The sequence below is a fragment of the Stegastes partitus genome, unplaced genomic scaffold (assembly GCF_000690725.1).
Source record: "Stegastes partitus isolate 25-593 unplaced genomic scaffold, Stegastes_partitus-1.0.2 Scaffold1142, whole genome shotgun sequence".
Lineage (NCBI taxonomy): Eukaryota > Metazoa > Chordata > Actinopteri > Pomacentridae > Stegastes > Stegastes partitus.
In genome coordinates this window covers 185,475-200,978 of record NW_007578873.1, presented here as the reverse complement: position 1 = coordinate 200,978, position 15,504 = coordinate 185,475, and the positions used below count along the sequence as shown (strand labels likewise).

The 15,504-nt window shown below is 40.7% G+C and overlaps 1 protein-coding gene across 1 annotated transcript in view; it reads right to left on the bottom strand.

Annotated features, from left to right (window-relative positions):
- The window catches only part of LOC103368304 (mediator of RNA polymerase II transcription subunit 13-like), a gene marked incomplete at its 3' end in the record, with an annotated part of 69,622 nt that overhangs the window by 38,516 nt on the left and 15,602 nt on the right, over window positions 1-15,504 (bottom strand). The window contains exon 2 of the mRNA XM_008296634.1: window positions 13,400-13,637. Coding sequence (XP_008294856.1) covers window positions 13,400-13,637 — 238 coding nt within the window. The remainder of the gene's footprint in view (window positions 1-13,399; window positions 13,638-15,504) is intronic.

Genomic DNA, 15,504 nt, shown 5'->3' with positions numbered 1-15,504 from the left:
CCTGCTGCTACAGTCCTGCAGAGGAAATGGACACAGGACCCTTAAAAACTCAGCAAAGGTCTTGATTCGAGGCCATGAGTAGAAGATTGGTGATACAGGATATAGAAGTGTAACTGGACGGATGGTGTTAAATATCTGTCACTGTGTTTGGAAGTTTCATGTCTACTTTGGAATTCTGCCCCTAAAAAATAATAAAATAACAGCAAATTAGGGAATAATTTGATATTTTGGTGCAGCTTGGCCTACACACTGTGGGGACACCAGTGATCTTTGTCGTCCCAGGTTAACTAAATCCACCTACCAGCGACTATATTTGTTTATCCCATACAAAAACTGCAAAACCTGAAATGTGTGGCTGTACATCTTGGGGACTATTTCATCACACATAACCACTAATTGTTGTTTTTACACTTCAGTGCGCGCATTTCCTAGAATATCAAACTCTTTCTTTAATGAGACAGACTTTAAATTTTAATTGAAGAGGATGCAAGTGTGTGAATATCTGTCCTGGATGAATTAATTTATCTTATCTGATGCAGTTCCAGCAGACGGTAAACTGGTTTGCACTCCGAGTAAAAAATAAGTCCTTTGAAGTTCACATTTGCTTTCCTCTTTTATTCTTTTGTAATGCAGACGAATAACAAGCGCAAATGTTTTGACTGATTCAGACTCGGTGACTGTCAAAGTCCATCTCTTTAAAACATGTAAGCAGTGTCAGGTGCATATAATTAGAACAAATAAAAGCCCCAGCACTTATCCGGTGTAGGCATAACACTTTCTCAATAAAAGGTAGTACTTGAAATGCTCCTCGTGTCAGGAATTCATTCTGCTCCTGCACACACTGGAAAGTGCCCTCAATAAAACTATGAGCTTGCTCTATGTGTAAAATGCAAATCCAGAGGAGTCAGGCGGAGCCGCGGCACAAACAGGAAATTATGTACGGCGCTCTAATAACTGAGCATTCTCGCCAGCAGATCCATAACAGTAATAACCTCAATCTAACCTGTATTTCTGAAGCAGGTGGCAAGTGGTGAAGAGGGTTTGTCTCCACAGGCCAGATTATGAGTTCACAGCCAGACGTGGACAGATGGAGGCAGAGGTTAGCCCTCCCTCCTGCGCTCTGCTACACACACATACATTTGGCAACCATTTTTTCACAGGACAATTACCTTGCGACCTCTGCCTGCCCACACACACTCACACACACACACACATACACACACTCTTGGCCAATTACGGACACACTAAAGGAATGATAACAGTCGCAGTCGAGCCACACACAACCTGTCATGGTGTGTACATACACACTCCACAGCCCCTCCGGCTCCACAAAATATGGCAACCGGCTCGGTTTCTGAAGGGCACAGCACCCAGCTGCAGCTTTCGAGTACAGCAGACAGGCAGACCATCAGACTCTCCCTACACATTTGGCAGAGGCTTTTTTCTTTCACCTTGTTTAAACCCAGCGCCTGAAGTAATGTCCAATTCACACTCTCCCTTTCTGTTCTGTTAATTCCATTATCTCTTGATTATTTTCTCATAAGCAATGCCGCTGTAATCCACTTGTTGGTCGCATATCTTTGTTGCACCAGCCAACCATTGAGCCGATAATGGATATGCACAAACCGAGGTTTTCAAATTCACTGCTACTGTATCTCTCTGGTAACTGCGGAAATATGCTGAACGATGCCGAAAGACATGTGGAAGTAAGATAATGAGGAAATATGCTTTACAGGTGACTGATTTGTTGGGCAATTCCGCAAATAAACATTTGATATATGGTGTATAATCATCTCCCTGGTGCCTTGCATCCCTGTGCTATTTAGTTTGCAGTCTTTAAGATAATTTTTGAATTAAATATGCACATAATTTCCTTGAGACAGTGTGGTTAAGACTCTCGTCTCTGGAACAACATTCACCCCCAGCTAGGATTGATTCCAGTCAGAATCTTTTTCTGCTGGATTTCCCCTACTTTGTATTCCTCTCAGCTTTACTACAGTTTCAAGACTGAAAAAGGGAAAACTCAGGGTGGTGGAAGTCTTACCCTTGGTAAAAAGAAAAATACATATAGATATTTGGTGAATTCATTTCCAGCGGGAGCCCTAATACGAGGGAAATACAAATATTTTAAATGGATCTGATTGGGATGCGCGTGATGAATATTTCAGCACGCTCAGACGAATTATTCTGTCCATACAGCATAGATTAAATCGCTAACACCTGCCACGCACAGTTAAGTGAATAGCCCTCTAACTCTTCTTCCTGCTCCTGCATTCACCTTGACCACATGCTGCTTTGGTGGCACACAGGAGCACCGCCTATGGTGTTATCAAAGTCATCAGCCTTTAGTTTTTTCTCGCTGTAGAAAGACTCCTAACTAGATAACGCTACACCCACACCCTCTCCAGCAAATCCGCAATCAATCCTATTACAGCGTTCTTGTCCAATTGTTAATTGAACACGTTTGTGGGCTGACAAACCAAACTGACATTTCCATTTTAGAGATCAAGCTGATGCTTTTGTACGCGGCAACGTGCGAGTGCAACAGCAGAATAATTTGAAATTCATAAATCACCAACCCACTGTTAGGGCTGCAAGGTTCAGTGGCTGCACAGCACATGCAACGCTTAATGCTGAGTTCTTATTTAGAAGAGGGGGCCTCTGTAAATGAAATGACAGCTATGTTTGAGATTTTTAACACATTTCTCGTGCTGTCAGAATGGAAAACAATTAAAAATACTGTATTAAATTAACTGTGAAATGAAAAGATGATAAAGTATAACAACACACTGAGAAACATTTTTGAACGCTGCAGCGTCGAATCATTACGACCGCATATTTCACCTCCTCTGAGACTGAGCAGGCCTTCGGTTTTGACAATATACAGTATGAATCTTGGACAAAGCTATGGGTATTTTAAGAGGTATAATAAAACACAGAGAGAGAGATGTGACTCAGATGTAAGTTTTGAAGTTGTGACGGAGGAGGGGTAATGACTCATCCTCATCCAACTCAGGTGGGAAAGTCGTTCCACCACAGGAAAGAAAGGAGACTGCAAGGCCACTGCCAGCAAAGGGATAAATAATTAGACAATTGTACCAGAACAGAGAGCAAGGTGTCTAGGTCGTGACCTGACAACATAAGTTTTGTTTTTTAAAGTCAGTATGTGCAGCCGTAGTCATAAATTTAGGGACACCGAGGACAGTTCTGACCGAAGAAAAAGGTTGGCGGAACACTGTGGTGGATTTTGTTGGATTTAGGAGACGTGCCAAGTTGAGATCATTGCTGTGATGTTGGTCTCTCAGGCTGGAACAGATGAACAGAGATGAAACTTCGCTAAATTCCATGTGTCATATATCCTGCAGTGTAAAAAAGGTAGAGAGCTACTCTGAAGAGACGAACAAATAGTTACGGCCTGTTCTGACTCACAAGAAACACATAATGTTGTGTCTCTTGTTGGAATTCTAATGCCTTAAACTAATGTCTTAAAACTTTTCAAAGCGTGACAAGAAACAGATTACCTCACTTTTTGTGGTGCACAAAAATGGTTGAAGATGGAGAGTTTTGCTGCCACCATGTCCAGCACTACCTCCAACTATATCCAGTTACATTCGGGATCCAGTTGTTGGTTCACAATGTTGTGCAATAAAATTTAATGCAGAGTTGCCAACATCACACCACATACGACACAAGCTGGCATATTTGACTGGCTAGTCATTGCTTAATCGCCATCAAAGGCTGCTGACATTCAACACTGACTTCCAAAGACGGTCAAACCTAGATGTTGACGTTCTAACACATCCAACGGAGACAGTCTCATTAGCTGCCTTAGATTTTTTTTTTTTTTATCCACAATTATATGTGATGAATGACACATGAGATGAGAAGCCTTTAGTCTAAAAAGAGAAGAGCAGGAGGCCCAGAAGTGAGCCCTGGGGAACCCCCTCCGTCTAAAATCTAACCATGAATTAAAGTGGAATCGTATGCCAATCACACGATACAAGATTACGCTGTCAAACAGAGATAAAAGACACATATTCACTTGATGGCACAAATCAAGTCGTGAGAAAATCCAGGCTGTCCAATGAAACCTCACGATTCCCCGTTATATGTTCTTGCATCACTACGTACTTTGTAGTGTGACATTGACACGACTCCTTAGAAATAAAACAAAACAAGTAACAGCAAAAGTGAATCAATCTAAAAAAAGAGTTTTAGTAAAATGGTAAATGCACCTGACACATTCATGCCGCATATACAAGCTCATCTTATTGAAGTGTTCTGGGGACTTTCTGGAAAAATATCTGCTGTATCTATATGATTTATTGGCAATTTCATCGACTCCATTCCTCATTTCAGCCTGTGTGTATTGCGCTGTGTGATCTGGCAGTAAAACTGTTGCCACCATGTCGTCAAATTTTCACTTGGCGGAACAGATTAACTACAGATTATGTACGAACTTAAAATGACGCCCATATGTCTCTTTGTGTGCATCCCACTATTTTTGTTTCAAAAGCAGTAAATTACCTTCTGAGTGCTTTATTATTTGGACTTACTGTGCCTGTCTTTGGTCAGCGCGATGTGGCTGCTCTCTGCGTCGCTGTACGCAGCCAGCTGTGACTAAAGCCATGTTTACACCGGACACAACTCAGACACTTTTTTTATTTTTTTTTGTGTCTCCCAGAACAGAGACACCTTCATTTTACCCGGTGCTGCAGCTCTTTACAGGTTCATGCTCCGCCGCCCTCACACACACACGCCACAGTGACCCGAAGCATCTGTTTAACACTTGATTACGCGCTTAAACGTGTCATTTAAAACCTACCTGCTGCCTAGACCTTTTAGCCGCTTTAATTGGTCTTTTCTCACAGTGGATATTTTGACATGTCATAGCAGAAAACGCACAGGTCTAACTAATCACATTAATGACGGCCGCATTCCATTCAGGTGTATCAATGCACAGAGCTCCGGTATAAGACGTGTTTGCTCACTGGCTTACTGAGGCATGTCAAAGGAACGAAGCCATTATTAATGTTACTGTTTGAACGAACGTAATTATATATTAACGAGCCAATAAACATGATAAATAACTCTTTGATTTAGATGTGGTTTCAGTATAGTTGTTGCTATCAATAATTAATCAAGGCGTTATTTTAAAAGGCAGTTACATCAAAAACCATTTAAAGGGCTGACGTGATCAGACTTTTATATATATATATACACATATATTTACAAAATGGCTTTATTGTTAACCCTCTGAATCTTGAGCAGGTTCTGAGTGTTTTTTTTTTTTATTTTTGTCACTACAATAAAAAGTCCTGCACCTTTATGGAAATAGAATAGAGAACTTGAACAAGGCTTTTGCGCAGTGTGACATAATATATAATGATATAAATCATGAAAAAATAAATAAATAAAAGTTGAATTTCATTGTTTATTTATTTTACAAAAACTAAAAAAATGGAATCAGCATCTATAACAATGTCCACAGATGTTACCAATACTGGAAAAAATGGTGACTCTACATACTATAGATATTCTACTACTTTATAATCCTTTTAAATTGTTTTCATATTTGTTTCCTTTCTGCTGTGTGAACACAACTTACAGTTCAGCCCAAAAGTCCCCAAATTTTTGGTCACATGACTGTTGTTCACACTGAGTCACTACTCTTGTTAGAAGTCGTGTATTTTTTGCAATTTTTTTACTGACACATGCCGAATATACAGATTTTTGCATAACTATCACATGCTGGGTACACATAGCCTGCAGTTCAGCCCATTTCATCCAAAAAAAAGTCTCACATTTTTTCTGTCATGGGACTGTTGGCCACAGCTGAATCCCTACTGGTTTCACAGTTGTGCCAAGAACTGCAGGGGTTTCAGGATTTTGATGGTTTTGAACTCTGATGTGTTCAAGGACTATCGAAAAGTTGAAAATCAGACGATTCTTTTCGAGTAATTTTGTCAGTTTTGAAAATTATAAACTGGAACACATTTAACTCATCATGTTGGTGGTATTTTATTTATGAAAATCTTATTGTTACTTTGCTTTTGTTCACTCACAAATGTTATAAGGGAGAGAGTCCCCACATAAAGAATCCTGAGTGGAAAACTATGGGAGAATTCTGTAGCGTCAAAGATGAAGGTTGTATGACACATGTCCCTCCCATCCCCCAAAAAAAGCCAATTGTCTCATTTATAACTAAAATGGGAAACATCTCAGGGGTGTTACCAAGATGGCTGCCAAACAGAGAGGCTTGCCTGTAACTACTCTGGCATACTGTACTTTTTAAATACTCGAATAATTGCCATCAATCAAGTTACGCAACAATTCTACTTGTACAAAAGAGGAGCGTGTGTAGATGCTTGTGTGTAGATGTTGTGATGACACTTCACCACACAGCCTTCTTTGTGTCTCATGTGCATATAAATCTGCCGGATGGTAGGTGATGCTTCTGTTGGATAATCAGGACGTCCAGATTGTGTGTTCAGTCACCACGTTAACCCTTGCGTGTGTTCTCGTGTGCATGCGTGTGTCTGTACATGACAGCCTGCGTGTATTTGTGTGCATTCATATTTATGACTCCATGTCCAAAATATGTCACTTTCTCTCCGGCTGTGCTGGCAACATGCTGATGACTCAGCCCATTCAACACATTAATCCTGTTTCCTCGCAAAACTGTACTCGGCCCACACTGCGCTTTAATATGCTGCATACATTACAGGAGCGATGCCATCTGATTGTAAAGGAAGCGAGTCACCATGAGTTGAACATGATGCTTTAATGCCTGTCACTGAACCAAAGACAATATCAGAGAGTGCTGCAGCACAGTGAGGGAGGAGGAGGAGGAGGAGGACGAGGAGGAGGAGGAGGAAGAGGAGGAGGAGAGAGGATCATAGCTGCACATGCTGCTGGCACTTTCTCAAAGCCATGATTAATTTAGACTTAACCACCGGTGAAAAATTCATCAGCTTTAAACAATATCAACACATTCAACAGTTGGCCATAAGCAGTATATTGTTGTGCTAGATTGGTTGATGTATGTGTGTTATTGTTCTTTTTTTACGTTTACTTGTAAAACAAATGCACTTAAGGAAATCAGACAGTCCTCACATCAACTAGGCATCAATTGGTGCCATTGAACAGCGTGTAGTTAGCAAGTCAGCCACAACAGAAGAGTTCTTTAACAGATATGAGCCTCTATTAGCCATCAGCATCAAAGCCAGAAACAATAAAAGAGTTTCAAACGCTTATCTTCCATCCCTGCCTGTGTAAACCTGACTGTGTTTGCTTGAGTAATAGCCAACCAAATACATCATCATCTGTGATGTTTTCATTTTCCAGTAGTGCTCGATAGCCTTTAATGTGCTACCTAATTGCACCTGATTTAAACAATATCTCCAAATTTGAATGACACGCCGCTCTGATTGCTACACTTTGATTAACCGGCTCGCTAAGCGTCCTTTAAAAGCCGCAGTGTAAATCCATTCTGAACTGCTTTTGTGTATTAGACAATGCACTTCATCATCGTCATCCGGGGGGAAAAAAATAGCACTCTGACAAGGAAAGAACCCTAATGACAGAGAAAAGGGAAACTCTGGACAGCTCTTAAAGGGTAAAACTTTGTGTCATCTTTTAAAATAGCCACGCAAGGAGGGAACGCAGGGTAAATGGAATCCCTATGGACTGGGCTAAGCTTTTTATTGATAATAATCCTGGATTAATCAGGGTTTAAAAGTGCCACATCACACAGGATATGCTTTTACCACAGAAAATGATAGAATTTCTAGTACATCATTTCCAAATCATAACATAAAACTACATTTCTAGCTCCTATTTTCACCTCTGGTCGCTCTTTAACCTCCTCATGCAGCAGAGGATTCCTCCCAGTTTCACAGGTCTCCCCATGAATAACTCACACATTTATATCGTTTACATTCTTCTCAAAGCTGCAAACAGGCTACACTGAAAAACAGTCTGAATATGATTATATTTTTCCTGCATTTAAAAATGTAAACACCAGTTTAACGAGATGAGCTTCCTGAGATGATGTAATTGTTGAACCAATCCCGGTTCCAGTCAACCCTCGCTGCATATTTTGCACTATTAAGGGGGTGAACACAGCAGCTCCTTTTTCTTTATGCTGGATTTAAACGTAAAATTGTATAGTCAGTCTTTTTGAAGTTGTTGTGTAAGGAGTGTTAAGCAACATCCTCTTCGCAAGCGGCAAAACGCATCTTCTGGAAATTCACAGGCAGATAACACTCCTGAGTCGACCAGCCAGCTAATTTAAAACATGTCAATCCGCGCTGCTTTAATATTTGTTGTATGACTCAAAACATAAATAATCTGCTGATTTTTCACAAGGCGACAGCTGTAGCTGCTCCATCAAATGTGTATCAAACAGTAAATCATTTCTGAATGGCTGTGGGTTTTCGATGCAGAAGTAAAGAGGCGCCGTTTGATACGCGGATCTGGTCTGCATTAGCGGCAACAGGCGTTCGTTTGTCGCAACCGGCTTCTCGGTGTATCAACCCCGAAAACCTTCTGACTCCGGCAACAACCAACAATGAAAAGCAGCTTCTCATAAACTGTACTGTACAGTTTGAAATAGGTTCAGGAGCAGGGCAGCTCTGATTGTGCATGCCTTTTAGCTGTTCTTTTTCTGGGTTCATCACTTAGGGCAGATTTGAATAACTATCAGCCTGACTGTTGTGTTCCCCTGACTTTAACATCAACATGGAGTTGACAGGTTTGGTTTTACACCTCGTCCACATTAATGCGGATAATTTTCGGCCTCTCAGATGCCATTTAAGGGCATCGAAACTGCTGATTTTTTTTAATAAACCTTTCTTTGTGTGTATCTGTGCAGCCTTGTCTCCGCAAAATGACATTTCTATACATCAAAACTTCATTCACAGTTACGTTGTAGGAGAAACATTTTTCCTGTTTTGTTCACAAACAGATTTTAAATCAACATTTATCTTATTTTCTTTACAGTCCGTTTCAGCCAACCAATCATATGTTACATGGGACTTGTCACCCTGGAAAAAATGGTGGAAAAGCTTCAAACATGTAGTCAGAGTTTTGTATTCTCACCCAAACCATGTTATTTTCCTAAATCTAACCATGTATTTTTGGTGCCTAAAGTTACCCGAGCCTTTAAGTGTCAACCAAAACCTGATATTCTCCTAAATCTCACCGAGCGGTTTTATGTCTAAACCAAACCAAAAAAAAAAAAAAAGAGTGAAAACCAACAGCAAACAATAACTAAAAAACAAATTTAAGTATCACAGTTGAACACGAGACGCCAATCCTGGTCTCACGAGTTAAAGAAATGTGCCGACTTGTGCCTCCATTCTCATCGTCTTCCTTTTAAACACAGAACTTTGTGTCTTTTCTAAACTAGAACCCTGTCGTACAACAGCAGCAGGTGAGAAAACACATTTGTTTCTCTCTTCTTTTTTTTTTTTTTTAATTGATATTTTAGTCCAACATTTAATTGAAACGTGAACGCTTTAAGACATTTCCTAGGACATTTTCATAGTAAGAATATCCCCTGCCCATGTAGCCCTCCCTATATCTCCATGGCTAAGAAAAATTACAAATAGATTTTTAAAAAAAACAAAAACCCAGTGTCAGAAATTGAATGTATCAACATACCTTAACAAGCAAATAATAAATAAATAAATAAATAATATATTATAAATGTGTTATAAATGCATTATAAAATAATACGTTTGTTTCTCAATAAAATTCTGTTTTATTTAAAGTCTAAATGAGAATCCAGTTTAGTTGTAAAAGTCATTTTGAGGGTTGATCTGATGTCGCATCTCAATTCACGCCCAACAACAACATGCATACCAGTTTCTCTACATCTTAGCATTAGCAGATACAAGTTTACAATTTAACTTGGCATTGCTGCACTGCTTCCACAGCAAAGCATCTGCTTCTCCTCATGTGGCCAATATTATCTGGTCGATTTAAGGGCCGCAGATATGATGAAATTACAGTATTCTCTGTTATTGACATATTGTGATATAGAGTACAAAGGTATTTTGTAAAACAATGGCCATACAGACAGATATCTTGTCAAATATCGATCCAGAAACATATCCATATTAGTGTGTACAAGGCCGGAGCTTAAACAACAACTGGATGGATTCCTGTACAAAGCGATACAGATGCTCATGGCACCCAGAGGATGAACCGTTGTGACTTCTACCTCTTGACCTTTTCTCGAGCGACTTCCGGCTAAACATCTGTGAAACCTACATTGCCATCAGCCTCAGTTGGTCTTTACATTTCGTGCAAATTAGGACTAAATGCTAAACCGAGATGGTAAATATGCCATGACTAATATTGTCATTGTGTTAACAGGCGGATGTTCGCGTTTAACTCGAAGCAGGATGTCGACTCTGAGAGTTTTAAAGAGAATGCGGTCAAAATAAAACATTATTTACAATGTGGTGAGTTTACTGCTGTAGGTATTTATGGCGCTTTTTTTTGATGTAAACGCAGGAAACGTTCAACCAAACACGCCACAAATGCGTGTCTCTCCTGTAGTTATCTAGAATCTCTATCTTTGAATACCACATGAAGCCATCTGTTTTTCAGATTTGACTGTGGCCCACGTCTGCTTTTATATACTGCATCCAAAGTTAGGGTTGCTCTTGATGTGTTCAGAACAACAATTCAGCACATCATGCATCACATCAATAGATAGTTTATGTCACGGCCCGGTCAGCTGAGGAACAAAGAGAGCCAAGAACAGAAGGAGGACCGAGGAAGGAACCGCACGAAGAACAGACAAGGCAGGTGAAAGAGAAGAGAGGAAGTCGAGACGGAAGGAGAGAGAGAAAGCTGACATCAAAGATTTCCACAGTGAATAAAAATTAAGGTGTGTAGCTTTTTAAGACTTAGTAAAACACTGATATTCCCTGTGTTACAACTGATTCTAATTTGGAAGGAATCCAGCTTCACTAATTAACAATTATCAACTCCTTTTCACACCCCAAGTGCTATTTTCAGTGCTTAATAGGAATCGTACAGGGAGACCGAAGACATTTTTCAAGAGAAGTAAAGGAGTCTTATCATCATAATTGTATGCAGAAAGCGTGTGTGTGTGTGTGTGTGTGTGTGAGTGAGTGTCCGTACATCTGTTGTGTTGTAGAATAATCCTCCTCAATAGTCCCCCCGCACTAACAAGCTCTCCATAACTGGCCAGTATGAGAAAAATTAGTGGAAATACTGACGCCAAAAGACCAGCAGCCTTTGGCTTCACAGACAGGGGGTGGGGGGGGTGTCGTACTTTAAACCCAACCATTTTCACTTCAATTAAAACCTCACAGGAACTGTCCAGTTCAGGGGAAAATGACAAGCAAGTGAGACTAAATACAATTAAAACGACGTCCATTGTGAAATGAAGGCACTGCAAGGTTACGCTAACTAATGAGAGGGTTACGCTACAAAGCACAGGAGACTGGCGTTACTCTTGTTAACACATTATTGGTTAAAAATGTATCCTTTGTGTCATTTAACAGCAAAACTGACAACATTTGATGCATCCAGCTGCTCAAATTTGAGAATTTCCTTCCTTTTCTTGTCTTATTATTGCAGCAAAATTAATATTACGGCACTACACTGATAGACAAAACAAGACATCTGTTAACATCAATCAGGACTCGCAGAGATTGCTGTGATGAGCATTTTTCACAGATTTCTGTTTTTTCTTTTACACATCAGTGATTAACAGCAGATTACCTGATCATGAAATCAATGATTCTTAACAAGCCTTAAGAGGGAAGCGCGTAAGAAATACCAACAGCAGAAGATGCAACAAAAAAAAACATATTCGACGACTATTTTCTTTCTCTTTTAGATCTTTTTAACCCCTAAAAATGCTGTTTTGCTTCCTGCAAATGTATTAAACTGAGACAAATTTCTTTTCAGCTCTCATTCGCAGAGCACATCTCCATTGTGTTCACGGATAAATAGACGAATTGCGAGAAAAGTCTTGGACCGGTAGCTGCAATAGAAATCAATAGCCATAAAATGTGATTAAATACACTAAGATTATTGTCAAGTTTATTGGGCCTCGGTGTGCTACTCAAAGAGAGTTATAATCAATGTTTTTTAGGCTGCCATTAGCCGCTTGTAAATTGGTGAGGTAATGCTAAAATTTTACACGGCTACATGCTTATTTTATGGCTTGGCGGAATGACGTTTACTTTTTTTTGCTCCGAAAGCTTAATTACTGCCACAGTGTGTTTTCGTGATCGTTACCGGCCTCCATAGATCTTTTTAAAAAATCAATGAGCACTAAGAAAATATAATTTTCACATCAGAGTTGGTATGTTAGTGATGCCGGCGCAACTCGATTAAAACGTACAGCATATCCGTCTGCATTACACATGTTTGTGCAGAGTAAAGGGTTCTTTCCCAGCAGCAGCTTGAACATCTGTCAAATACCTACTGCAGTGCCTGAAAGCCCTTTTCACATCAAGTCTGCTTTAATAGGCAACAGAAGACCAAAATTCTCACTACTGCTTCAACCTCTCCATCCAATACTCCTTCCTCGCTGTTGTTCTGCTACACCAATATAATCCCTCTCCTGTTTCCTCTTCTCCCTGTCTTCCCGAGGCTTAGTCGATACGTTAGACTTGCACACACGTGCGCGGCGAGATAATGCAAATGTTTCTATAAATAGGGACAATAGTGCTGACAGTAGCACTCTCTCAAGTGAGATATCTCAGTGTAATTTTCAACCGCACACACACACACATTTACATGCGGTAAATACCGGCGAGAAAAACCTACTCCATCGCCGCGTGCTTCATCATAGTGATAGACCCGAAGCAGCACATAAACACTCGAGCTGCAAAAGCAAACACATTTCAGATACGTGCTACATGAGGGTCAAAAATAGGACGGCTCCGCACAAAACAGATCAATGTGCCCTACACATCTTAAACAAACAGCGCCGCGCTCAAATGTGCAGCCGACTAAACAGCTTGAATCTACATAATGCTGCTCACCACCACAGCTCATGTATAAGTCATTATGCTGCACTGTAAAAACTCAAATTTATCTGCCACTTGTGCACCTCAGATTCTCGCTGTATATCTACCAACACATCTCCAACGCATATCTCACCACTTCTCAGTCGTTCTTTCATAAAAATCCACTAAAAACCGCACGACGACTGTAATAATTCCTCAGTCTATATAATCTAAAGCAACATAATAAAACGCAGCCATAAAACGATACAGGCTGTGCAAACCCCTAACCTAAACTTTCAGAGCACAAAGGAAGCCGAGGCGAAGGGGATGAAAAAAGTGATTGAGACGGACAGAAGGGAGAAGCGAGCCTCATCCTTCATCTCTTTCATTCTCACCTTCCAGCTCGTGATGAATGACATCAGAGAGGTTGGGCTCCTCGCCCCACCAGAAGATCCACAACTCCTTGGCGTCGGGCTTGATTTTGCGTCGCCATACGCACAGCAGGTTGGCCTGCACGCAGCGCATGAAGCTGCGCAGGACCGGGTCGTCCTGGGCCGGGGCTGAGATTACGGGCCCGTACTCCCCGCCACTGCGGAAGCTGTAGCAGCGCCATTTAATGCCCGTCAACTCCGCCTGGAAGAGGAGAGGAGAATAATGGATAAAGCATTGCAGCAGCAGACAGCCCATTAAACAAGCTTAAAATTAGTACTTGTTAAGCATTGTTATTATGTGCAGTGAGTAATAAAGTCATCCCGCTATGCGTTCAGTCCAAACATGGCTATAAATGCATTGTAGATGCTGAAAAAAATGAGTTGAGAAATTTAACCTGCAATCGCTTAATGGTTTGAGTAATTTCTCAAACAGAAAATATTCTCTAGTTGTAGCTTCACCAGGATGTGCTTCTCTTTTTCTATTTTACATTATTGTACATTGAATACATGTTGTAGCAGACACAACAGGGCACAACTAAGACGTCCACTCAACACAAAACAATTCATTGACTGAAATTAACTGATTAAATTTGCAGAACTGTATTTGTTACAACACTAAATAGCAATTCAGTAATTGTAATTGATTGCTGTTATAATTAAGTACAGTAAACATTTTCTGCGAGTCTCCATCAGATCACCGTTGCAGCATTGATTTTTGACAAACATAAAAATCTATGTGACATGGAGAAAATGAAATAAAACAACCACTGTGCATAAATTCCACAATGCGGTGTTAAGCAAGGTTTTCACAGCGCAAACAGATATCGGGTTTCACATGAAAGAGCACATCAGACAATACTGATTTAATCAATAAGTGCACAGACGCAGTCCAATTATGTTATATTTTCACCAGCTTCCTGTTTACACAGCTATGATCTTTGTGTAAATGTTTAAGTTCATTTAATGTCTCCCCGTCGTGTTGTTACAACCTCGTTTAACCCACACCTTCACTGGATGCTGCTGCTGTTGTAAAGACGGAATAAAGTACGCGGAGAGGAGCTGGAGAGCGACAGCAAGACATAAAGGATGGCCTTGAGTGAAATACATGAATGAACTACTACAGGAGAGACGGTATTGAAATACAGAGCGAGCCAAGAGTGAGAGAGAGAGGAAACAGCGTCGTGGTCAATGGCTGGAGTCCGGCCCAGCGACCGGCTTCTTGTCCATTTAATCTAATGAGGTGATGCGTGTTTATGTTGCCTGTTGCAGTTTTTGGGTGTGAGGAACATTGTGAAACTTCTCCTCCAGCCAGCCGGAGCCAGAAAACACATGTTATTCCAAATTTTAGGAAGCGAACACACATAACTAAACAACCAGAAACATAAAAAAAAAAAAAACATGGGTGACCCGGTGATGCTCATGTATGCTTTGGAAACTTTCTGATGTTTGTTTGTGTCTTTGTGTTTGCATTTGTGCTTGAATGAGCCGAGCGCACAACGGCATTGTTGAACAGGACAGAGATTTGGCAGGCAGGGGGGAAATCTCTCAGTGTGTTGCGCTGCCCTCCTTCTCCTCCCCTGTGTTCACCCAGCTGTGAGGATCATGTTTGGCACACTGGCCCAGGCACCAAGCCATCCAAGACCGACGGAGAGGAGAAAAACACTGACCCATTTTAACACAGGGACAGGTAGGAAGGAGCAGCTCAAAGCAAGTTAAAGCCTGCAGTGTTTTCGAGTGGATGAAGAAAAGGAGGTGCTTTGATGGCTGAAGAGGAAAAAGCACCAAGGATGCTCAGTGTAGTATAAACGGATCAACCAGTTATCATGAGGCTGATTATCACATCTGATAGTCCACATTTTCCCGATTATCAGCATGTTTTTTCCAATTAAATAGTTTGAAAATATGCTGCTTTCTCTCTGTTGCAGTCACCTCTCTCTATCTGTAGTCATAACTCTCAAACTGTGGTTTGAAGCGATGTCACACCCACAGCCCGATGTGGTTGGTTACATGTAACAGCCCACCAACACTGAAGATGAAATGCTGAAAAGTTCTCTTTCAACCGTCCGACC